At 35.6% G+C, this 26881-nt stretch overlaps 1 protein-coding gene across 3 annotated transcripts; it reads right to left on the bottom strand.

Moving 5' to 3' along the window:
- Window positions 1-662: 662 nt before the first annotated feature.
- On the bottom strand, window positions 663-25199 carry LOC141435266 (uncharacterized). Of its 3 annotated transcripts, XM_074097953.1 has the most exons (10): window positions 24952-25199; window positions 17820-17937; window positions 14455-14628; window positions 10559-10683; window positions 9203-9397; window positions 6472-6677; window positions 5982-6170; window positions 5323-5477; window positions 4554-4631; window positions 663-4473 (listed from the first exon to the last, which is right to left on the bottom strand). In XM_074097953.1, exons 1-10 carry the CDS (start codon window positions 25000-25002, stop codon window positions 4442-4444), a joined length of 1323 nt encoding a protein of 440 aa, XP_073954054.1. In that variant the 5' UTR covers window positions 25003-25199; the 3' UTR covers window positions 663-4441. The 3 variants fall into 3 exon arrangements, with proteins under 3 accessions (XP_073954054.1, XP_073954071.1, XP_073954063.1); XM_074097970.1 differs by lacking the exon at window positions 9203-9397; XM_074097962.1 differs by lacking the exon at window positions 14455-14628.
- Window positions 25200-26881: the final 1682 nt, after the last annotated feature.

Below are 26881 nucleotides of genomic sequence, written 5' to 3'. Positions count from 1 at the left end.
TATATTGACCTTGTAAATGTAGCAAAATGTTTTATGTTCTACATTCAACCGCCACAATGCGAAGATTTGTTTCTAGCTTTTCAGCTGTTTTTAGTTATAATTTAGTGGATCACGCGCCATTTTTTTTCAATGTATATATTTTATTTTACTGAACTTCCCAAGTGCTTTCTTTATCTTTGTTTTTCAAACATAGATAGTAAACCTATAGTTTAAAGAAAAAGTGAGCTTTAGGAAGAGACATTTAGTGCGATTAAATCAGTTTAAAAAAATCTGCTCTACTGTGACCCAGCTCGTACCGTTCAGATCAGAATGGCGAAAAATTGAGCTGAAATACGTATGGAGTAGTAATAAACATGTTACACACCGTGTTTTCTTGATTTCCTTTAACTTCAAATGATGAATCAGTTCATTGGTAGAAACTTTTCTTGATTATCATTTGAACAGTAAGAGTTAAGCCAGAAAATTGAGAAATTATTTTTATTTGTCTGTTGAAAGTTGAATGTTCCCTTTAAGTTAACCGAAATCAAAAATAATAGTGTAGAGCTACCGGTTTTTGATGTTATTTTCACAGATATAATCCCAGAAATCTCCCCGTAATAGTTCGTCACAAGTCTCGATGATCAGAGGAACACAGGGGCACGGGATAACAAACAATGAAACCATTTTTAAACATCCATGAACTTTATTAAGCATCACAACATCGTCTAAATATACTCTACTAGGACTTATTATCTTGAATTAGTGCTAACACATATCAGTAAAAAATAATAATATCAAGATCGAATGCTTGTAAAATACTGTTCAGAGTGAGACTCGAACCCGGGTTTTATTTTTCTGGGTTACGTAGATGAAAAAAAGAAGATTACAGTCAAACCGTTTATAATTACATTCTAGCAGACCGGGGACTTAATTGCGAAAAATGTGTCCGTTACCCAGATGTTCCGGCTATTTACATTACAGCAGCCATGCGCACGAGCACACTTTCTTTTTGAAACGTGTCAAACAAACCTGACTTGGCCAGGTTTTTTTTAGATAATATTGTTTTCCTGAGATACTACTGGCTGATACTGAAATCAACATTTGTGCTTAAATACTTAATAGATACAGTTCTTGCGATTACAGAGCAAAAATTCCTTATAGTTCAGTCTAATTTCATACACAACATACATTTATTTATTATATTATTATTTGGCTCTGTATGTCTATTTATCCTAATTTAAAGTGCTCTATCTCTTGAATCATTAATAAGTAACTGGTGGCCCTTTTAACAGAAAACGTCAAAATCAAAACCGGAAATGAAGCGAAGGTTTTTAGGTTGCTGCAATTTTTATGTAAACACCTTTTGTAATGAATGTAGGTATCTTTTGATTGTGGTGACGTAGAAGATTCATTTTTTCACTGCTTCAAGAGACCTGAGTATTTGATATTAATTTCAACTTGATACCTCCATGTGTATGAGAAAAAAGGTTTTGACAAACGAACAGATAGTCAGACAGACGGACAACAAAATGATTTTATGAGGGTTCCTTTTTTATGAGGCACGGAACCCTAAAAATATAAAAGTAAAAAAGTGGGGTGTTACAATTTTATTTGTTAAATCGGTGAAACATAAAATTGTTAAGCTCAGTGAATAAAATCAATAATGAATGTTTTGACTAAAGTGAGTCGGCACAAATAATACAAATTTTATAGAAAATTCAATTGGTTATCTTGTCTATTAAGATTCAGAAAATGGAATGGAGGTTAACGTAGAAGCTCGCAAAAGTCTCCTTACCCAAGTAGGGTACTCGACATTTCCACCAACAGGTGTAAGGTACCCCTAAAATATTTAAAACTGTGGTAAGTAAGTAAAAAGCGTTCAAAGTTTATTTGCTGTCTTAGATTATTCTAAGAATGTACATACTTACAACGTATTAAAACTAAAAATAATTCAGTTCATTGTAGCCCGAATGTTATTCCTCAATTTCAAGGGATTTAAAAGATTATGATTATGACGTCACGCTCCCTGGAAACCCCACTGTCTGTTTTGAGATGTTTTAAGACATAAAGCTGATGTACGCAATGTGTAACGAATTAGTACGAATACCTACTTAAAAAAATGTACCTCAATATAATCGAGAGTACAATTAATTGAATTTGGGGTTGCTGTAGAGCATCTGTCCGCAGCAACCCCAAAATTAAATTTAAGAAATTCCACAGTTAGATAGGTACTTACTTTTTCAGTAAACAAGAGGCTAAAAATGTGTGCTTACCGCAGTTATTACTGTTAAATAAGTTGATTATGGCTAGTTAAATTACTTAATTGTGGCCAGGACGCGAGCAATTCCATTGCAGCCGATTGCTGGTACTTACTTAAAAACAACGTGCCGGATTAATACGAAACTTTGCACATATTAATCGGATTATACACATCTAGGTCTAAGCGTGGATTCTGGTGCCCGAAGTCATACTAAAAATAATAATAGAGTTAAAATTTTAAGTATGATATTTTTTATTTTAAGTATGATTTCGGGAACCAGAATCCACGTTAAGATCTAGATGTGTATAATCCCATTATATGTAGATTGTTTTTAAGTTAGTAACAGCAGTCGGCTGCAATGGAATTGCGCGCGTCCCGGCAATAATTAGGTAATTTAACTAGCCATAACCAACTTATTTAACAGTAATAACTTCGGTACAAACTTTTTTGGCCTCTTTTTTACTAAATAATAATTAAGTATCTACTCTTTACATGTGGTAGAGCCTTATTGTGACCACTTGGTGGCTGCAGTACGAATGAGCCGGCTCGACCGGATTAGTACCACACTCCTATAGAATACCGGCGCCAAATAGTAAGTACCTAAATATTTTTGCTACTGTGTTTCGTACGGTGTGTGGGAGATCCGGAGGCCCAACTCAACTTAAAATTTTAGTTAAATTTAAAATTTTACAAAAGTTGATACCATGTTGTATTTATACACTAAACAAAATGGTTTATTATTTACAGAGCTTAATACTACTTCCCATAATTACACAATGTCCACAATGAACAGAGTTTACTTCTTCTTTTAAGTTTTTTTTTAAGAGGTAACATCCAAACTATCTTAGATTTATTTTTACAAGTTAAGGGGAATACAAACACTTAGAGCGAAAAGTTTACAGTCGTAAACGACAGCGTATAACCGTGTAAGTAGAACGGTACAGCGTGACACCGGCACAGGTTTATTATCAATCACATATCCCATATCATAGGTATATACTTCAATAATATTGATTAATCTTTTTTTTTAGAATGTTTTATTTATCTAAGACTAGGCGTTTTTTTTGTAAGTAACTTTAAATTATTACTGCATTTGTGAAAAAAAACCTAGGCAAAGAAAAATGATTATCTAGTTATTTATTTAGATGCGAAAGGTTTTTGTATTTTTGTCCTAACAAATTCATAGCTTTATTAGTACCTAATATAATAAATAATTAATTAATACAAATTTGACATAATCGTTGCAAGGGACAGTGGGCTTCATTGTTCCAAGCACGATTGGCCGATCACATAGAATAATCCTCACCAGCTATCATTGGCTGTTAATAGAGCAAGAGCCCGCGGCAGTCAGACCTTCGTTATATTATAAAGGCTGAAAGTTTCTTTATATATGGTACAGTCAAGGGCAAAGATATCTACACGGCCTTAATGTTAAGTGCATAAAGTCGTGTATACATATTTTTGTAACTTTGGCCGCGTCGATATCTTTGCACTTGACTGTAACTACAGGTAAGAACGATCCCCAACGTACGACGGCGCGGCGAGCGTTTCCTCTGTTCATTGCGTGTAAACACCGTGCGTCGAGCGTCTCGGCCGCGCAATGAAGGCTACGCTTGCAGCACTGGCTGGTCGTGGCTTTTAGTTAGGGTAGGGCTGACGAACCTTATATAATTATTTCTATGTATATATTCGTCTTTTAGTGGACCTAGAATTAGTAAAAGTATTCCTATCTCGGTAACTTTGGTTTGTTTCCGTTTGCAACGTAATAAATAATATTTGCTAGCATCCCGGTTAGTACTAGAAAAAATACAAAGATAAAAAAAAAGAAAACGAAGTTCATTTTTATTACACTCTTATGAAAAAAGAATGATAACGGGATATTGTACACAGACTCCGGTTCCGGTAGTGGCGGAAGAAAAACAGGCAACGACCGGTCCGGTAGCCTTGGCCGTGGCGGCGGAGTCGGAGCTCGCAGGATGGGTAAGAAATCGATGGGCTCCATGATAGGCTCCGTGCCTTCCCAGTATTTCCGTGTGTCACTAAAAGAAGCTTCATCATAAGCGTCCATAGGTACACGTGGATACAGGCATATTTCGTCTAGTTCAGACTGGACCGCTTCGTCTGAAGCATCCGCCTGGACATGTACCACCTCTTGCCTCGTTGTTCCGGGGGCCACTCGGGCGCACGAAGCAGGGGCCTCTTCTAATACAGCACATCAAATCGTGTTGCCATGGCTGTCGGCCACAACACAACCATACCGTTAGAGCAACTCATTATACTGTAGGTATTTTTTTTTAATAAACGCTATACTCACGATGTGGTGACGGGTAGGAAGTATTGTACTCCTTCTTCTGAGTAATTGAGCTCAGACTTGATGCTGCCCGATGAACGGCTAAAAATTATAAAACAATTTTGATTGTTGATTGTTTTTGTCATTTGGTATTAGAAAATGACCACAAAAACAAACAAGGATGTGTCGGATATTTTTGTGGCAGATATTAATGCGGGTGACTGTATCAATTCATACTACCTATGTACGGGAAACTTACTAGATTAATTGCTTGTGGTAAGTACTTGCTGCTAGGAAAGACATGTAAACAAAGGACTCATAAATATTACAAGAACATCATCAATAGGGAATATTACTGCAATTTTCTGCCGTCAGAGTGCAGCACTAGATCAAAACAGTAAACAGTTTTTTTGAGTATCTTAAATGCCATAATATCATATTGTTACAATAATGTTGGAAATATAGCTTTATCGTTACTATCGATGTAAATATCATGTTATTTTGTTACTAATAAATATATCATGATTTCTATAAGTAAGTACTAATACCTACTTACTCTTTGGTCATGATCTATCATGGCGACAAAATATAAAGAGAACTGGACGTTGTTTATGAAGGTTTGCACTAGTGTCGCCCCCTGCGCAGTGCTTTGCTTAATATGCCCTATTACTATTAAATCGCTCGCTTAAAATATTAACTATTATGTTGTTTAAGGCCTGAACTAATGCCTGAGCTATTAAAGAGCTAGTCTTACGAAAAACTATAACATAATGAACCGCACAGTTTCACTTACATGCCTTTCTAGCTGACTGTATCGCAGTGTAATCCGGCAATGGAACAGGTGGAAGGTCTTCATCCGGAGGCAGCTGATCCCTCATCCGATTGGCAGGAGCAGGCATGTAAGACCATGGCATTTGGCCCTGCAGCTCTACGGCTGTACCTCGACGTCTACGTATTTAAACGATTAAAGAATTATTATTCGCAACGTTGTAGGTAGAGTTCAGAGGTCTACCTGATACTAAATAAGTAGCTATCAAAACCAGCAGGTTCCAGGATCATAGCAATTTTCGCATTACGAGATTGTTTAGATAATGTTGAGGTAATCATGTTGACGATGAGAGAGCTGGGAGCGGAGGAGACGTGGACGCTAGAGTATAAATTATATACTCCGTCCGCAGTATATGTTTCAGCAGATGTTTGGGTTAGTTTGCTTAACAACCCTGTGGTTTTTATCAGAAATTACACCTTAAACATAGACCAATTCCTACGGAAAAAATTGTCAAACGAAGTTAAGAAATCCTGTAAACGTTTAGGTAAAGGGTGTTCAGTCAAATTAACACCTACTGGTATATTCTTCCGGATTAATTAAAAAACATCCAGTAAAATGTGTCGGTGTACTGAAGTTTTGGACTAGCGAGATTTAATTGTAGATAGCCACAGAGTAAAACTTACCCGCGCGATGTTTCCGGCAAGTTATTGAAGGACAGAGTGCGAGTGAGCCGAGAGCCCTGGCCCGGACTGCGCCGCCCCGATGTGTCGATTATTGCCGTGTGTAAGCGTCGATGCTGCTCCACTATCAAGTTCTCGAAAGTTGGCGTCATTTCAATCTCTTCCGGGAAATTTACGGCGCGGTTACGGGTGCTGAAAATATTATTACCTGCAGGTTCTTAATGTTATTAACACTATAGCTGCTCATTTTCGTTACATAATAGTTTATGCACTGAATAAGGCTAATACCGTAAGTACCTAAATGGGGTTTTAGGAAAAAAATATACCTCAAACAAAAAAAAAGATAGCTAAGAAAAAGGAAGTTGAAAGTAAAGAGAATAATACGAGTAGGTACTTGTCATATGCGCACGTATTTCAAAAATTACAGTCAACATTTGATGAAAAGGACACCTTTCTATTCAAACACGGACTCCTTTTTAGAATTGCAACTCACCGCCCTCCGTTGATTGAATTAGTAGAGCCGGCTTGTGGGGAAGCAGTCCTGTTGAACAAGAAGTTCTTCATGGTTCGAAATGATTGACTAAGTCCGGGTCTTGGGATTCTGGCCACCTCTACGCTTGGGGAACGGGTTGTCACCTCATCACTTTCCTTGTCATCACTATTCGCTTCGAAAGAAGTGACTTGATTACGCTCTATTTCCTAAAATAATAATATTAAACTTAAAAAAATACACAATTTTACTGGCACTGTAACATACATTTAAGTAAGCCATCTAAACCTTTTACGTCTTTGACTGGTTTTTTACGGTAATGTAAGATGTCCTATATCCAGTGGTGCATAGTTTTAACAATAGTATTAGTTGTATTAATGTTTAACTAATTATTAATATTTTGAACTCCTAATCACCGATAAAAATCATCGTGTATAATATAATTACATTTTTCGTCTAGTGACTCGTGTCCCCCGACCATATAGAAATAGATATTGGGAAAAGCATAGGTTAGAATCTAGTTAACCTAAACTACTACAATACTTCGTAGAAGTAGATATACGTAGTAGTTTACTATCACATTAACATCCAAAATTCAGAGACTACAGAAAGGGTGTAAGTTTTGTAGATTACACATGGGTGTGTAATGATTGGTATAACAACTTTTGATATATTTTCACTGAATATGACAACATTTAATATAATTTCATTGGACACTCAAGGGACATAATAAACTTTTGGTATAACAACTAACAGTATAATTTCATGGCGTATAATGTTCAAATAGTATAATACATTTTTGATATAACGTTTAATAGATGTAATGTATGTATATTGGATATAAGTAGGTATTAGTCGTATAATGTTTTGTTAGATATATTTTTTTTCGGTTGCAATCTGTTTAGAAGGAATATATATGCACTTATTTTTGTTTTATTAATAAAAAACTATAGTATTACTTATACAAAAGAGTCGGTTCTGGAGCTTCGCCGGCCGCTGCCGCGGCACGTTCGCTTCGCTCGCTCGGCTCGCGCGCTGTAAGGCCACAGTTCCACCTAACACTCCTCGCTTGGCTCGTCGTCTTAAACTAACTTTACCGAAAGTACATCAAATCGAATTAATAACAATATAAATAAGTGTGGTTTTTAAGATAAATTGCATTACCTATATCAATTGTTATTATATCCTTCGTTACGCACCGATACCAGGTACCTGCCTTAGAGTAAAATAGGTAAGAAATAATAGTAGTAAGTATTCCAGATTATGCCAATAGTACATTATACCAACTGAGCTTTATATCGAACAAAGTTAAATCCCATGTATGTTATATTATGACTGTTACATTAATAGTTGTTATATCAAAAGTGCATTATCTCCTTGTATGTAATAATAAAATTTTCATTTTCATTTAATCGTTATATCCAGTGAAAATATATCAATAGTTTTTATGTCGATCGTTACGCACCCACGTGCATGTCGAAGTACCGACATGGTTTCTAAATATTGACATTGTTAACAGTGGGAGCGTGATGGGAGCGTAAAAGTATTCGGGTACTTCTCATTTTTCTACACACACCTTTATGACACACACACACAGTCACTTCCATGGATGTCACTGCTGTGGAAGTAACAACTCTTTGTAATATTAACCTTTTCGCCGCCACGTCAAACACAAAAGACATCACCCATACGCGCAGGCTTCCATATTACAATGATATAATTGAACCTTAACACAATTGAACGAAAGTTGCTTTTGCATTGAAGTAATGGAAAAGTAAATATAGGTCGTTGCGGTATATATATATATATATGAGTCGTTGGCGTCGAAATGGTTAAAAAAAGTTAATATTACGATGTAAGTTCCCGTACCATAAATTATTTGTGAATCCATCATATCATTAAGTAAGTACCACTTTCTCGAAATAGAAAGCAACCACGGTAGTGACATCCATGGAAGTGAATTCCCATTCAGCGGATGAGATCTCAATGAAACTTTCAGTTTACGTCGGGAACACGGTTCACACTTTTATTATTGTTGTGAATATACACCGATGTTAAAAGTCCTCGTTACCGTTACAATTTTTTAGATCTCACGGGCTGCAAGTAGGTACATATGGTGTCACATACACATAACTTAATAATACCCATTACAAAACATACAATATAACACGAGTACCTACATAGCTTAGGATTCCCAAACTTTTTAAATCGCAGCGCATAAGCTTCGTAATAAATCTCGGTGCTCAAGTCAAAATAATTAGGTAAAAATTTGTATTTATAATTATGATATTACAATACGAGTAGGTTAAGTTAAAATGCATGGTTTGGAAACACCTGGCTTGGGATAAGGGTATATTTTTAAAGTATCCTTTGTATAAAAGAGGAGACACCACAACCAAAGACCGAAACACCTAATTAATACTCGTAGTAATACAAAGAAAAGTCATATATCTGTAAATCAATATCAGTTTTTTTTTGTATATATTACTCTTTTGACTACATTCGAAATGAATTTGGCAGGATAAGCACCTAATAATGACAGGAGGACTAACAGCCCGAGTGATTGATCGGAACACCAATGCCTTCAACGTATTACCTAAGAAAAACAGAATCACACAACACGACAAAAGGAAGCTTAACAATGCGAAAGACATGGATGATGGAACGTGGCAACAACATACGACATCAAAGAAACGCTCCACTACATACCCTATTTTTGGGTCGGTCTACTTACTGACGATGTTGCCGAGGACCGGAATCGAGTACAATCTACAACCGCATAAACCATAAGAAAGGCATTGACCAATAAAAGTACGACAAATCTTGAATAAATCAAAACCATCAGCCAGGCAGCCCATTCGGTCCATATAATCGTGTTGCCTATTCCACTGGCACTTCCGTTAATGTACTGCATTATTTGTTCCAGCGTCTGTTAACAACCAAAACATTTGTACAAACGAACAGACCACAAATAAAAACAGAGCGTCGGAAGGCCGCTGGTGATAGAGGAATAGAGAAAACCAGCGCCCATTCATGTTGGCAGCTCTCCCTCAAAGGCTGTGAAGGAGGCATGTGTCCAACAATTAATGTTAGCAGTTCTCCCTCAAAGGCTGTGAAGGAGGCATGTGTCCAACAATTAATGTTGGCAGCTCTCCCTCAAAGGCTGTGAAGGAGGCATGTGTCCAACAATTAATGTTGGCAGCTCTCCCTCAAAGGCTGTGAAGGAGGCACGTGTCCAACAATTAATGTTGGCAGCTCTCCCTCAAAGGCTGTGAAGGAGGCACGTGTCCAACAATTAATGTTGGCAGCTCTCCCTCAAAGGCTGTGAAGGAGGCACGTGTCCAACAATTAATGTTGGCAGCTCTCCCTCAAAGGCTGTGAAGGAGGCACGTGTCCAACAATTAATGTTGGCAGCTCTCCCTCAAAGGCTGTGAAGGAGGCACGTGTCCAACAATTAATGTTGGCAGCTCTCCCTCAAAGGCTGTGAAGGAGGCATGTGTCCAACAATTAATGTTGGCAGCTCTCCCTCAAAGGCTGTGAAGGAGGCACGTGTCCAACAATTAATGTTGGCAGCTCTCCCTCAAAGGCTGTGAAGAAGGCATGTGTCCAACAATTAACGTTTTCCGGCTGACGATGACGATTACGTTGATGATGTTGAAGATTAACTGAAAATAGGGAGTAATGTTTAATCTGCTCGATTGCTTCTATTTATGATTTACTCGTAGTTTTAGTAAAAAAATCAAACATATAAACCGGCAAACAAACAATAATTCTAAAAACCCTTGTTTTAGATTCTATTCACTAATGAATAAATACTCTAGTGAAAGTTTTTCACAAATAATTTCTATGTAGGTACAAACACCTACTGTTACTGATTTATGATAAGTATATAGATAAGTTTTGTGGTTTTAGAAATATGGGCGTCCTCAGCAAAATTGTTATGAGAAGTTGTCCCATGTTTTTTCCTGCTTTTGTGGAGCATCTATGGCACCATTTTCGTTCTGCGCCTGAGTCGTCGGCGTCGTCGCCAACCTTCTCGCTACGGAACCGGCACGAAGTGGTACTAACTGGCAGTAACTTTTCTGTTTACCTTGGTATGGAAGGAATCGTTGGCAAACGTTATGACTGCAATCACATCCAGCAAGGTGACAGCCAGCGTTATAATCAGCCATGGCCAGTGGCTGTGGTTAGAATGGTGCTTCCTAGTCCCGCTTTCTGTAACCAAATACTGGGTTCAATAAGTAAAGTATAGCACCACCAGAATGTTAATGTCGCTCGAAGCTCGTCTGTTTTCTTCTTTTTTCCTATTATTGAAATGAGAAAGTAAAAGAAAATAGTTATTTATGATACAAGTGTGGAAAGTAAGCAATTCCCAACGAGTGGCGGAGAACTTGAAACACAAGCGAAGCGAGTGTTTTGAGCCGGCACGAGTTGGGAATTTCCTACTTTCGGCACGTATATCATACAACGTTTTACAATGCATTAAGCGAGGAAAAAAATCGAGGCAGTGACTACATCATTTATTTGCCATACTCCTTTTACTACAGTAGCAGGCAGTAGATATACATACCGACATTCACGGTAAACCAAAATCGCTAACGTATACACTTTATTAAACCAACTTTCATAACAATCATTGACTCAGAAGATTAGAACAGCTACAGCTACTTATGATAGGTAAAGGAGACTTTGTTTTAGTATCGTGATTTTTTATGATTAATTATTAGCCCTTCTTGCTTAACATTTTCCACACTTATATTGGCTAGTCCTTATCTCCTGCACGCTCCTATAATGCTAAATATCAGTGCAACCCGTGAATAAATCCGTGTAATAGTTAATTATCATCAAGTACATTTTTTATGAATGAATGAATGAATGAATGAATATTTATTCACAGAACATATGGTACATATACATAAGGTAGGTACAGTATTATTAGCGATCCGTAATATGTTCGGCCATCAGGCATGTGAAAATTAGTCTAGAAAGGAATTAACCCTTGAATTTACAAGATATGATATTAAAAAAAAAACAGTAGATTAAAGTGCCAAATAGAATTGCCGTCATCATTTAAATTTGACAACAACCATAGGTACATGTCAAGTATATTTGGAATACAATTGGGTAGAACTTAATTTTAATTGTCATATTATTATATTTTTATCATTATACTCATCATTACAAAAAAAACTAAATTTTATGTATTTAAATGTCAGATCAAAATTTATAGCTTAAAAATTCATCAATGCTGTAAAAGCAGGCATTACATAAGAATTTGTACAGTTTCGCCTTAAATTCGGTATTGGATAATGTTTTATATATAGCAGGAATTTTATTATAAATTTTAATACACATATAGTATGCACTTTTTTTCCTTAGAACCTTATATTATGTATCTAATCTACCAGCTATTAACAAAAAGTTCCCGTAAATCTGAGATTGTTTAGCTTTGGAACTGTAAATAATTCAAAATTGGTTCACTAATTCTAATAGATAAAAGCAAATAAATAAGAATAAGACGTACCGGTAGATGTTATAATATCCATGTGTGTAGAAGGAGATTATTCTATCAATTTACGATGTTTATTAACTTAGGTATGTATATTATAGTTCACGTATTTCAGCATTGAGTTTGTCACTGACAATTTGTGCTTCGTCGAGGACATAAGACGGCGTCAAGTCAGATAAAAATTCATCATTTGAACTGTTCATTTTAATTTACTGATCAAAAATTAATTCACCGGACGACCGGACTGAACTCATGAACATTACTTTGGCGGGGTTTCATGACAGGCGCGAACGGGTAACCATGATTGGTTCGTGCTACGTCGTGCGCGCGCACTGGAAGCTCATTGGTTAACTATCGAGTGCGCGCGCTTGACGTCGCACGGTCCGAATTGGACTAAAGAATTTATTTCCTTTTTTTTTTCATAACTTTAGACGGAATTAAAATACGAGTTTACATGAAAAAAAAATTAATGATCCCTTTTCTGTCGCGTTTAATCTGTATTATCTTATCAGTAAATATTCAGTTGGTTGCATCAAACGTTTTCTTATTTGTTCAAAGCCTAACTATAACGACTCTTTAGAATTATTTTTTTAACAATAGTTTGGACATCATTTGGCAATTTAAAAAGTTACTATACCGCACAAGTGCGGAAAGTAAAATCCATACAACTTTTCTGCACACTTGTGGATGCGTGCAGGAATCACTAATTTTCTATGGATATGTTGACCCACGTCAAGAGGCACTTTCCGAGCACGTGCATTGTAAAATAAATTTTGTTTCGAGTTACGAACGATATACTTACGAGTAAGCACTATAAGCACTTGTAGGTTTACTTTTTTGTAAAAGAATTCGTACTATGTAGGTTAAGTTCTGTCGTTTGCCTCCCGTGATTATTAAAAATAAAAACTAGTATCATCTTAAAATATTTGAATTTAGAATTCGAAAACAAAAGAATGGCTCGAGATCGGCCGAACCGTTTTAGTACAGAGCGTCGGTCCGAAGTTGACAAGTCAGTTGTGAAAATGGAAATTTCGAAGGAAAATTTACGTGCGCTAATTTTTTACAACTTCTTCAGTGCTTTGAAGAGCTGACTACGGTTTTTAATAATAACGCGCCATGCATCCGGGCTGTGGAAAGCTGGTATTTATAATTTCTACGCGGTTGCTCTAGTCTTAGTGATAGACACCGTGAAGGCCGACCAAAAACAGCCGTAACCCAGGAGAACATTGATGCTGTACGGCAACTGATCGTCGAAGATCGCCATGCGACATACCGTGAGATAAAAGCTTCATTAAGCATTTCAGGGACCAGTGTTCAAAATATTTTGCATGATCATTTAGGCGTAAAAAAATTGATCTCACGCTAGATACCACATTTACTTAGTGAAGACCAAAAAATGGCTCGCGTTAGATGGTGTGGTGTCGCAAAACTGCTGCAATTCAACCGAGGAGACTCTAAACACGTTTATGACATTATCAGTGGTGACGAATCTTGGATATATGCCTACGATCCGGATTCTAAACAGCAGTCGACTGTTTGGGTGTTCCAAGATGAGCCAAAACCGACCATAGTAATACGCTCATGGAGCACTGCGAAAAAAATGGTCGGCCACGCTCGAAGACCGTAAAACAGTATACCACTGTTTGTTTACCAGAAGTTATTGGCGAGTTCCGAAAAAATAACCCAAGACGTCGTATAGTACTGCACCACGATAATGCGAGCTCGCACACCGCCTGGCAGACAATTGCGTTTTTAAAAGAGCAAAACGTCGAAAATCTGGAACACCCGCCGTACAGCCCAGATTTAAGCCCTAATAATTTCTTCACTTTTCCAAAAATCAAGCAATGACTTCGTGGTCAACCGGTTGAGGCATACAAAACGGCCATTTTGGAGACCCCGACTTCGGACTGGAATAAATGTTTTGAAAAGTGGTTCGATCGAATGAAAAAATGTATTACATATCATAGTGATTACTTTGAAAACCAATAAATACCATTTAATTCTTAAATTGTCTTTAGTTTTTCCAAACGGCACAACTTAAAAGGCAACCTCGTATACCAATTAAGCACCTGGCATTTAACTACCTGGTTATATTATGATCTTGATATTCTACTACCTGGTTATTTTAATTCTTGGTTATTCTACAACCTGGGCACCTGGACATTTTACGACTTGGACGTGAGGCCCCGGAGGGCCTACTCATTTATTTTAACAGCTTCTCGTCATTAAAAAAACTAAAAAGCATTGTAAATTAATATAAACACATACAAATATGTATCTACATGTGCGAAATTAAACTTGATACATTTGCAAATCAATTCAATGGTGTTTGTACTCGTACCTATGAGTTACGAATACATACTGGGTCAACCGGCAACTACAATCCATACCTCTCAATTTCAAACGAGGGTTGTGCCAGCTGTGAGGCAGTGAAACATGTATGCAGGCTGGATATGAAAATGATGACATACACATACTTATTATCAAGATGCTTCCAACCACCCATAGAGCGCTCAAGCCGAGGCTAATGCAGTTGATGATGAATGTTCGCTCGGTGGTAAAAGGCTCCCTCTGTATGAGCACGAAGGCCTGGTCTGCTAATTCCTCAATGCTTTCTCCGATGTTAACCCGAGCTCCACAGCTATCAGGGTCTATAAAACATAACGCATTATTGAACTAAAATATTTTCCTTGCTCACCCGCGACCTTAAGTTAAGACCTTTGTTAAGGTCGCGGGTGAGCAAGGAAATTATTTTAGTTCATTGATATGGACCTCCGCAAAGTAACGCCTGATTCAATAAATTATAACGCATTATTATCAAATCTGAAGGAAATCTAAAAAAAAACTCCTCACTGAGGTTTTACTCTGATTGAATAGGAACCTTTATTTGTAGGTTACAGTTTGTTGAGTAGGTTAGGTACCTTAAGAGCTTGTTGAGTAGATAAATATTTGAAAAAGTATTGGAAAACAAAGGAATGAGAAGCTATCAAAAAGCTTTTTTTTTACAAAACTTTATTCTGAAGATTATTTTGAATTTCCATTAATCAACCGAGCTTGCAAACTTGCGAACTTGTTGTGTACGCTGTGTTTGTCTGTTGTGTTGTTTTAACTTTAAATCGGGTAGGTAATAAAATGTTTATTCATATGCATAGTTTACTACTAATAAATACGAAAATATTGATAAATTTGTTTTTTATAAGTCCTCCGTTAAAAATTTAACACTTGAATTAACTACCAGAGAGTAATTAATTTTTGTTTTTTTCTCGAGCAGCAATTTTATGCGTACAATAATTTGATACGAGAGAGAAGCGTTCTGTGACAGCTGTCACGTCAACAAGTGCGATGAGTGCGACGTTCTGAATAAAAACAAAGTACCTATCACGTAGTGATACATTGCGTGCTAATTTATTTTATAAGGAAAATAATCAGTCAACATTTGTTACTAAAACATAATAAAGTGTGATTATTAGGGCCTTCACTAACTACCCTTAAAGTTTCAGGTTGTATCAAAAATGCTGTATTTTGCTTAGAATATAGTGCTAGCCTACGTGCTAGCGGTACACCCCGAAATTCAGTTAAAAGCTGCACATGGTGTTAAAAGGATGAAAATTGGAACGATTGATCTTTAGGCCATAAGAAGAGGAGTTATGACTTCATCTTTTTTTTGTATGGAAATATTTTTTTTTGGTCCTACCTATCGTGTATCTAATGCAAGGGCTTACTAAGCCGATTCTAAAAATATATCACACTATTATAGTGCAGTCACTTGTTTTAAATTAAAATAAAAAACATTTTCAAAACATACCCAAGTTTGAGCTTCTCCAGATATGATGCGGTTGAATTATTATTTGTTAAATATACTTACCTAAAATTATATTTAATAGCCTCATACCCAACCCAATAAAAAAATAAAATACAAAGGGGCTGTTTCACCATCCATTGATTAGTGTTAACTGACGGTTAAATGTGATGCCGTCTCTGTCTATTCGAACAAAACAAATAGAGACGGCATCACATTTAACAGGCAGTTAACACTAATCAATGGATGGTGAAACAGCCCCTTTGTATTTTATTTTTTTAATATTAGGTACCCTGCTCCCTGCCTGCTTCCCTTTCTTGCTCTCTCGGCGGCCGGCGGCGCACTCAGTCACTAAACGCTAAATGCAAATATTTTCAAATTTGCTTCCTTGGGGTTGGATGAGGCTATTACATATCATTTTAGGTATATTTTACAAATAATGATTTAACCGTATAATATCTGGAGGCGCCCAAACTTTGTATGTTTTGAAAATGATCTTTATTTTAATTTAAAACAAGTGACTGAAATATAACGATGTGATATATTTTTAGAATCGGCTTAGTAAGCCCTTTCATTAGATACTACACACGATACGTGTAAGAACAAAAAAAAATCCATACAAAAAAAAAGATGTCATAACTCGATCCTCTCCTTTTTTGTTTTTTTTTCTCGTGCTTTGGGTCAAATTGATTCTTATGGTCTAGAGATCAATCGTTCTGATTTTCATGCTTTTAACATCATGTGCAGCTTTTATTGGCGAAAAGTCATACTTGTTAGAGACAAAAGGCTGCACTTCGTGATGAAAGCAAGCCGCTTTGCACAGTGATAGTACAGGCTAAACTGAGTGATTTGACCCAAAGATGCGGAAGTTTCACCCCTTAGGAACAGAGATGGCGCCACTTTAAAAAATATTTCAAAAAATTCTACAAGCTAAAGTAATAGACCGATTTCGAAAGTTTATTATATAAGTTACTTATAAAAGAGATATTAAAAATTTATACTGTAAACTTCTGGCGAAACACGGCATCTTAAGTTTTTTTTTCTTACTTGATTTGTAGTTTTTACTTGATTTCTCAAAAAAACTTTGTGCAACATGAATGGTTTAATGCGTATACATATTACTGAGTACATAAAAAGTATTAAAAAATAAAACTCAACACCGTTACCTTTCATATTTCACGAAATATGAAAGTTTAAATGTGAGCAAAAATTTATTTTAAAAATATTTCATAAAATTCTACAAGCTAAACTAATAAGCTAAACTAATATCCGTAATATGTATTTGCATTAAACTATTAATGTTGTATACAGTTTTTTTAAGAAATCAAGTAAAAACTACAAATCAAGTAAGAAAAAAAAACTTAAGGTGCCGTGTTTTGCTAGAAGTTTACAGAATAGTTTTTTTAGTATTTTTTATAAGTAACGTATATAATAAGCTTTCATTTGAGATTATTAAACATAGCAATCGGTCTATTACTTTACCTTGTAGAATTTTTTGAAATATTTTATTTAATACAAGAGCGAGAGGGACCGCACGACACGAACTTCGAGTTTCAAGTTTCATAGTAGCCCTGCTGCATCCGGCCAAAAAATGGTCATAACAAGTATGACTAGTACCGCTGGCACTAATAAGGTTCTGCATACACTATACAGATTTATAGATATGACCATTAAAAACGTATATTTTGAAAAAATCAACGATGCTTGAGTCCGATTCGCACTTGGTTGTTATTTTTGATGGGTGATCACCTCCTACATCTATGGTCAGTCTCTATACTCGTACTCGCCTTTTAACCTCTTTTGTGACATGCAAGATTCGCAAGATCTATGATTTACTACGGGGAGTTCCCCATAGTTGTTGTGTCTACATCTACATCACTTCTAATAACACCACTCACCACTCATCACTTCTTTAATGTTAATTAATAAAACGGTGAGCAAAAGGCGTGAGACAACAATTATTAAATGAAATTTACTGGTTAATAATATTTTGTAACTCTTGATCATCTATTAAAAATCATTGTGTATGTACATAATACTTACTGTGGAAGTATAGAATTCGAATAAAAATTAATAGTGGATATGTGCGTAAGAAATCAATCACGCAAAAGTACTGAGCTAAAGCGAAGGACGCATATACTGTCTGAAATGCCGCTTGGATCTGAAACAAAGGAACATTCTTACAGGTACTTTTACAACGACGAGAGCCCGATTGCATAACAAAGTACAAGTATGTAATACTATTAGTATATAATTTGTTATGCGATTGGTCGCAGGGGTCGGAATTTAAAAATCATATCCGCTTAAGGTCACAGCGAATTGCCTGACGAGATAATTATAATAGAAGATCTGTTTAAGAACGTCCTTAACCGAGCATGTCAATGGATTAAAAGTGTTTTATATTAAATTAAATATGTTTAAAAATATATGTAGGGTTTTGTGTCCAACAATGAAACTTAGGTACACAGTGAAACATTGCGATATTTCTAAAGTGTCACCTTGCCAGATGGTGCACTATATCACGTAAGGACACCCTTAAGAACCCCCCACTTGTACCCCAGTTTGCATTGGCGTCATGTGGAGGATCACATGTCTACAGAGCTTTTTCAGTATTATTAACACAAAAGTAAGGATTTTAAGCATTTATGTGGATTTTTCAATAAATTATGGTTTTAAACTCAATATATTTGATATTTTTTTAATATTAAACGTATAACGTAGATTATAGTGGCCTAGATCACGTGTTAAAGTGGCACAATGTAGTAAGCAAAAATTTGAGGTTGATATAAAATGCCTTAGGTAATCAACAATGAAACATTTACGCATGGGACACACCTAATAAGACTAATTAAAGTTAAAGTAATTAAAACTGTTTGATTATATTGGTGCCTTTTTTAAAGGGTTATCCCTTTACATAAATACGTCCCAAAATTATAAAACAGATTGTATTAATTTTCACGTTTCATTGTTAAATATATAGTTTCATTCTGTACACCATTGTGGACACAGTGAAAAATTACCCATTTTTTACTTTTTATTTTTTTGATGACTTACTACAGTCTGTTCAATATAGGAATGGACAGAAGGCAAATAGGTCTTTATAATGCACGCTTTAGGAATTAATTTAATAAATTGCATTATTTTTAGTAAGTATACAGTTTAAACTTAATTCTAATTAAAATATCGAAGACGTCAATATTAGTTTCAATTATTCATTAACTAACTGTTGCACGCGACCTCGTTCACGTAGAATCCGTTTATTGCTATCCCGCGGGAACTGTGCAATTTTCCGGGATAAAAACTATTCGTTGTGCTTTTCCGGGACTTGTACTATCTGTATACCGAATTTCACCTAAATCGGTTTAGCGGTTAAGACGTGAAGTGGTAAGTAACAAACAAACATATAGACTTACAAACTTTCGTAATTATAATTAATATTAGTGAGAACTACGCTATTTTTCATAATATTATAATTTCAAAACAATAAAAAAACTTTTCCTTTTTTGTTAAAAACAGAAACGTGTTCCTATAAAATACCTAGAGAGGCAGAGGTAAAGAACATTATGCAAGAAGCGAAAATTTTATAATATTGTTAACTCAAGAAATACTCTGTACTGTACATTATTTATAGATTTTTATCGACAGTTTGGATCAAAATGTGATGACCTTATACGAATAGTTAACTTTTCACAACTAAAGCACTGCACCAAATTTGATGAAATTTGGAGTTGAAAAAAGCTTGAGCTTCATAGCTTGAGCTTCAACTACGAGTAGAATATTAATTTTTAAACAGGGAATGGGACCGGATGAGTCCACGAAACACAGTTATTAAGTTATGTATAAATATGAATTGAATTGATATTATGTAGCAAATTACATAAGTTCCTACATTACGTATTAATTAATCTACTTACAAAGTAAACAAAATTACGACTTCATCTTATTAACTTCTTTTACACATCATCATCATCATCATTATTACGACTTCACAAAAAATATTTAGAACCCCTTCTTCTGTGACCTTCTAGAGTCCAATGTTATCCTGAATGGACTATACACATTCTTAAAGAGTAGGTACTCTATATGTCACGCGATACCCAATAAAATTACCTAAGTACAGTAAACAATTCAGACTTCTATCTGTCGAAACAAAAGATTTATGAGATATAGATTTATGATGGTATACCTATTCCATAGTCATAAATACATCCGAGCCAAATTCCTGCTTAGGAATTTCAACAGTTCTTAATCAAAAAGTAAATAATGTCGTTACACGAGATCGGCATCACGCACTTCAGAAAAATCCAATGTGCTACACGCTGTGACGAGAAAATAGATAAGATAAATATCTGAGAGTGGCTATCGATGTTTTATGATACCAGTATCTTATGTCTTTTGAAATCGTGAAAGTAATCCCTAAATGTGCGGTCCTGCACGGCTGAAAAGACTCGTTTTGTTGCAATCAATTTCGCTTTAATTACAGTCCTATGAGATGAAACATAAGGGCCAGTACCGTACCTATGTACGTGTGTGTACGTGTGTGTACGTGTGTGTGTACTTATGTTTCGTTGTACGGCGACATTTTACAACTAACAGCTGTCAATGCGACCTCTTTTTTTAAATCGAACAGACCTAGGCACAGAACCTATTAAGGTGGCACGACTTCCATACTAATTTATTTACACAATCATGTGCGCTTGAAAGGATAATTTGAAACTAAAATCACATCTGTTGACGTTTATTTTGTTTTTTATTTGAGGAATTTTTTATTTACCAAAATAAAGCTTTTGATTAATAACCTAATCTAGATGATTATTTTAGTTAATTTTTGTGAATATGCGAGTGGACGGCGACAGTATCGTACGCCAACGGCTCGGTTAGTAGTGTGCGTTTCAGCTACGTTGTCAACTAGCCGACAATTCGATGCTAAGCGACGTTGCCAGATTTCGTTTGATTTGTCTGATCAAAATCACATTTTTTTTTTTTATTAACGATAATGGATTTTATTACGCATTTTTACTCAAATAAAAAAACATTAGAAGTACAGATTGAATTAAATAAAATAATACTAATAAGAAGAAGACAAAGAAAACTTACCTAAGAAACCTTAACTAAGTATATCTATAATATCTAATATGTTACTATGAAATAAAAATTATAAAAAGAAAACCCCGTCCAAAAGATCTGCCTGTGGCAGAGTTCCCATGATGCTGGCCGCATTTTACCCCTTTGGACCGCAAGTGCGATCCGCTGGGATAAATACGTACCAGCTCTTGGGTCCCCAGAGGTGTCGATCAACCGGGAAGAAAGGGCCTTTATGAAACACTTCATATCGGCTGACCAAGGCCCTAGACTAGAGTCTCAACAGCAAGCGCCGCAAACTCGTAATCTGCTGGCCATAGGTACAAAATCCGTCAGTCAAAAGACTGAAGTGCAACGAACAAATGCATTGTCAATTCTTTGGATTTCCGACAGAAATTAGAAAGAAAATCATATACCATGAACGTATTAACAAATAAGTACGGAAAATTGCATTAACGGATTATAAATTAGTAGTGATAAAATCAGATAAAGGCTGCATGGCTTGTGGCTTTTTCCATAAAATAAAAATAAAAAAACATCAAGTCAAATCTCAAATTCGTCAAGTCACAATTTTTTGTTCAATTGGTTGTCATGTTGTTTGAATTGTAATTTTTTTTTTCCTAAATTAAATTATCGTAATTTGTCCTCGAAATTGGCGGGATTATCATTATCTATAATCTATAATGTGAATGCAGTTATATTTTCAAATATTGAACTGAATTATAATTCACATTGGAAACTATGAAGCCACGAACTTTGCGAAAAAAATACATAAAGCATCAATACTCTGGTCTAGAAAAAGACGCATTATAAGGAAATTAAAAAGTAAGTACAGTAGAGGCTGAGTACAACATACAACTTCCACCACCCCCGTGGGTACCGTAGGAATCGGCTGAGGGATAATACAGAAGATGGGCAGCAGCGTTTTCCAAGCAACCCCACATCATATACTACGCTCGCCAACCCGCTTATCAAACGTGGCGAGTATTGGCAACACGGGAAAATATGGGGGAGGCCTAAAGTCTCAGTTTCCATGACCGTAGGTGTTTACTTGTTTAGGACAGATTTTTTTACTATTTTTTTTTCCAATTCCCCAGCCCCTTGGTAGCGGACTAACTTTTGAGCCTCATATCTCGGTAATTTTGGAGTTCAGAAAAAAGTTCATATGACAAAATATGCTTCTTCAAAATATGTTTTATTTTCATAATAAAATATTTAATTACAGAGTGAAAAACACTGTCATAACATACATTGTCGGCTGGTAAGCTGTGTATGAGACTGGCACAAGACTGGAAAAGTGGCGTGAAAATGCAAGAGGTACTCAGCAGTGGTTGTATGTGGGCTAATTTAATTGACTGATTTAAATAAATAAATAAAAACTGACTTAGTGATGGACTTTTTTATTTGTTGTTCAATAGAGCCTTCGATTACTACCCAACCAATTAAATTTGAAATAAAAATAAACAAGTCTAATTTTATATTTTCACGTGTTTTTCGTTGAAGGAAACTATCGTGAAGAAACGTACAGACACCTGCTAAATAATTAATGGTGTGCGCCAGTTTAATACATCAGTGGTGTAAGCTATATTTCAATTCACACTGGGCCTGCGTTGAAAATAACGCCCAAGCCCTCATTGTGAGAGGAGGCCTGTGTATGTAGGTATGTATAGGGATAATGATTATGACCAATTTTCTCATAGTATGTTAACTGTATTGTAAATAAAAAATAAATAAACAATCGTTGAGTTACGGTCAAGGAAACTGAGTCACGTACCAGGGTGGAACCTATGTGCTACTAATGTCAGGTGACAATACGAGTACAGTCAACTAAAAGTACAGTCAGCAAAAAAGCTTGTATTTAAAATGATTTTTTATGGTTAGGTTATTTTACTTAGCTTTGTATTTTTAAGATAAACTAGGTATTTACTTTTTCGCGTTAACAGACTTGCGACATCATGTTGTGGTATTAGAAAACAATGTTTTCATGTGTTTGTTCATAATCCCAAAAAGGACATAAAAATTACAAAGCGAGAGCATTGCCGAGCTGGTGTGACTGATAACGCGTCGCTTCCAAGTCTACGTAGCTTCATCTTAAAAGTTATTCGCAACAGAGCTTGTTATCAGTGACAAGAAACTCTCCAAACTGATAAAATAATACAATCTATCGAAGAAAAAATTCTAAAGATTGCTCAATTCCCATGAGATATTAATTGACTATAATATCTGTAGGAAATACGAAGCTATTAAAAATGAGAGAACCATCTAACATTTAATTGGGTTAGGTAAGTACATATTTACCTATGTACGTAGTAAAAGATGATTAGCGAACCAAGCAGCAAAAACCAATAAGGGAAACAAAGACGTCTAACAATCCAGGACCAAAGGAAAATGTTACTCCACTATAAGAAATATTTAACTGAAAAACTTGATTTGTTTTCCGCGACTAATTATATCGAAGTTTTACGCAAAAGAAAAATTATTAACTAGGTACTTCGTTGAAAGAACAACGGAAGTGCCAACATTAATTATTAACTATGATTTTAATTGAAAAGCGGTTGATCTCGATTTAAGTATTTACTTCTTTTTATCAGGCCAAAATATTCAGATTTTGTTATTTAGTCGTCTCTAAACCGCATAGTTTCGTATGTAGGTAAGTATCGTAGTAGCACCTCACAAAGTACTAAGTATATCTAGTTTATATAACTTTCATTAAAATCATGCGAATAAACGAACACGAATAACGAATTGGTAGTATGTATTTGAAATAAAGGTCATGCTCTGGGCTTATAACTACTAAATTTTATTTTACCTCTATCAATATTCTCAGATCTCATATACATCTTGGTCTCAAAATACCTAAATTGCTATTTTTTTTTCTTTAAACACCGGAACCTTAAAATGGCCGAATTTCAAAATACCTTAATCTCATAATGCCTAAACTTCAAAACACTTTCATGGCAAAACAACATTAATATGTTTAAAACAACCAAATGTCAAAATGTCTAATTTTGTATACACTGAGATTGTCAATTTTTACTTAAGATGAATCTTCCTTTTTCTGCCGCGACGGTAATCTTTTGGTACAGAAAAATTAGGCATTTTGCCATTTAGGTGTTTTCAGTTTGAGTTATTTTAATATTCTGTCTTTTCGGTCATTTGGTATTTGAAGGAATTGTGCATTTAAATTTTTAAGTATTCAAAGAATGAGACAATTTGACATTTAAATAGGTATTAATGAGCCCATGGTATTTTGAAAATTAGGGGTATTAGTGAATAAGGTATTATGAAATTTTGTGTTTTTAAGCCCAAAGCATTTTAAAACAATAAAAGTGTCCTATTCTATCCTACTATTATATAAAAGCGAAAAAAACTCTGTCTGTCTGTTATATCTTCATGCTTTAACCACTGAACCGTTTTAGGTGAAATTTGGTATGCAAATTGTTTGAGACCCAGGGAAGGACAATGATAACTTTTATTCCGAAAAATTGTACAGTTCGCCTGGGACAGCGATAAACTAATTATCCGTAGACGGAGTTGCAGGCAACAGCTAGTTAGCCAAGATAGATATAGGTACGAGTAGGTTGTACATCTAACATCACAGCTTCAAGTTATATCACAACTTTTTATTACAAAGCATTTTTACTACAATAGGAAGATTCAAATAGAAAAAATCGGCCGAGAGTGTGTCGGACACGCCCAAAATAGGGTTCCGTAGCCATTACGAAAAAAATAAGTAATATTTTTCTACGGATTTTATACGAAATCTTCCAAGTTTAGGTATATTTTATACCTTAGGCTGCTATTTACTCTTAAACTACTAATAATTCTCAAGCAAAGCTTAGCCGTTATAGTTTTCCTTGAAAGTTTGATATACTTACTACCATTCTGTAAAACACATTTCGCTAGCTTTAATTTTATAACACTTAATTGGTATACCATTGAAATGATGAGGTTTAAAAATTACATTAATTTTGATTACTTATATAAATTCAAAATGCATGATTTTAAGTATTTAGATTTTTCTAATGATTAGTCGCGTAGCAGATTCCGAGAATAAATTGTCAGCGGTAGGTAAATTAGCGTGTGTACATACCAAAGTGATGATTCCTGTGGTGATGAGGAACTTGTTGATGCGCGTAGGCATTTTGGCGGCGGCGCTAACAGCCCTCGGGGGCTGGCACGTAAGTGCGTGCCGGGACAGTCCAGGTATGTGCTGTCTGCGACTGGAGGATGCAATGTCCGCGCGCTCATCGCTCCGGATGCTATCTGACGAGATAAGGCTGAAGCTGCCCGACGTAAGCCCGCCGCTTGCGTCGCCCACTACTCACTGCACACTACTAACGACAAACAATACACCATCCCGCATGCGCACAACGCAGCAAGCACGGAATTGCAGTCTGAACTTCAGACTGCAGCTTAAAGCTTTGATGTTGCGCTGACCTTGTAAATGCTACCTAATTAGCATTAAAAGCTGAAACGCTCATTACATTTCACATGTAGTACTTTATTTTTCGTTGTTAATTTATTTTATCACAAACACGGATCATGGAATTAGGTCCCGTTTCACGTTGCATTCTTTCACGTAAAAATGCATACTTATCCGATTGCTTTTAAATAGTGTTTTTGTACAGCTAATGAACTATATATTTGGATACTAAGTGTTACAGACCTCCTAAGGTATTTTACAGCTTTTGTTACACAACTCAATTAAAAATGTCTTGAAAAAAATTATAAAATATTGCACTACATAGCCGAGCATTTATTGGAGAAGGGACCAAACCACTGGGATTGAGCTTCACAATCCCAAAATTCTCTCCACGGAACGTCATTTCTACTCAAGAATGGTACATGAAGCATTTGAAATAATATATATATATATAACAATAAATTGAACCGGCTACTAAAAACCATGAAAATATTTTTCTACCAGTCTGAAGTCGGGGCCTCAGCACGAGTCAGCAGGAGGTCCATATAGTCGTCTACCTCACCTACTTACCATATATTATTATTGGGCTTCAATCACTCCTGCTGGCTCGTGCTGAGGCACCGACTTCAGACTGGTAGAAAATTATTTTCATGGTTTTTTGTTGGCGGTTAAATTTATCGTTATATTTTTTTTGGTTAAAACGCTTTTTAGTATAAATTATCTAAGATAGTATAGTTTAATGTCAATTGCTCGTCACCTTTTACGAAAGATTGCTTTTTTCGATGCAGAAACGTTCATTATTGAGGAGTCCTGGTGCTTCACCTCATGTATTACTATGAGCATAAATTGGTTAGCAACTGTGTTAAAATAATTGAAATTCAACCCGTGAAGTACTTGTTATTGAGTAGTAAATGTGGTCTTCATCATCAGTTCCACTTTGCGTTGCAAATGCACGAGTTATTACTAAGTAAATAAATATATCCAAATTACCATAGGTATCCCTACAATATTTTAAGAGTTTCCTCGATTTCCTTAGGATCCAACCATCAGATCTTGATTTTGTGCTTATGGGTCCTAATTGAAGGCATTCCTAAACGAAATAAAAAAAACCAAATCGGTTCATAAATGACGGAGTTCTGAGGTAACCGAAATGATAACCTCCCCTTTTTTTGAAGTCGGTTAAAAAAGCATAAAAATGTCAACCGGGACGATGCATATAAGCTTTCATCTTCGTGGAATCCTGTTATTAATAAGTGTCGGCGTCGGGATGAATGTTCTGAGGGACGATCGGACGTTGTTAGTGTTGAGTGTCGGTGTGATGGGATGACAAATAAACCAACAAAAAGTTGGCAAATTCCCGACTTTGTCACTTTAAAGTTCAGGGTCTTAAAAACGGCTGAACCGATTTTGATGAAACATAACCATAATCATGTTTTATTGCTCTCACGTAAAGTTTACAGATCTTATTATAATCACAGGGAAGTCGAGGGCAACCCTCAAATTTTGTAGGCACGTGTTATATGTAAGATTATATCATGTATTTATTGGTCATAGGTAATTTAGTTAATGATCAACAGCAACAGCTTTTATTTATTTA

This window comes from Choristoneura fumiferana, chromosome Z (genome assembly GCF_025370935.1).
Source record: "Choristoneura fumiferana chromosome Z, NRCan_CFum_1, whole genome shotgun sequence".
NCBI classification, from domain to species: Eukaryota; Metazoa; Arthropoda; class Insecta; order Lepidoptera; family Tortricidae; genus Choristoneura; species Choristoneura fumiferana.
This window is presented reverse-complemented; position numbering and strand designations above follow the sequence as displayed.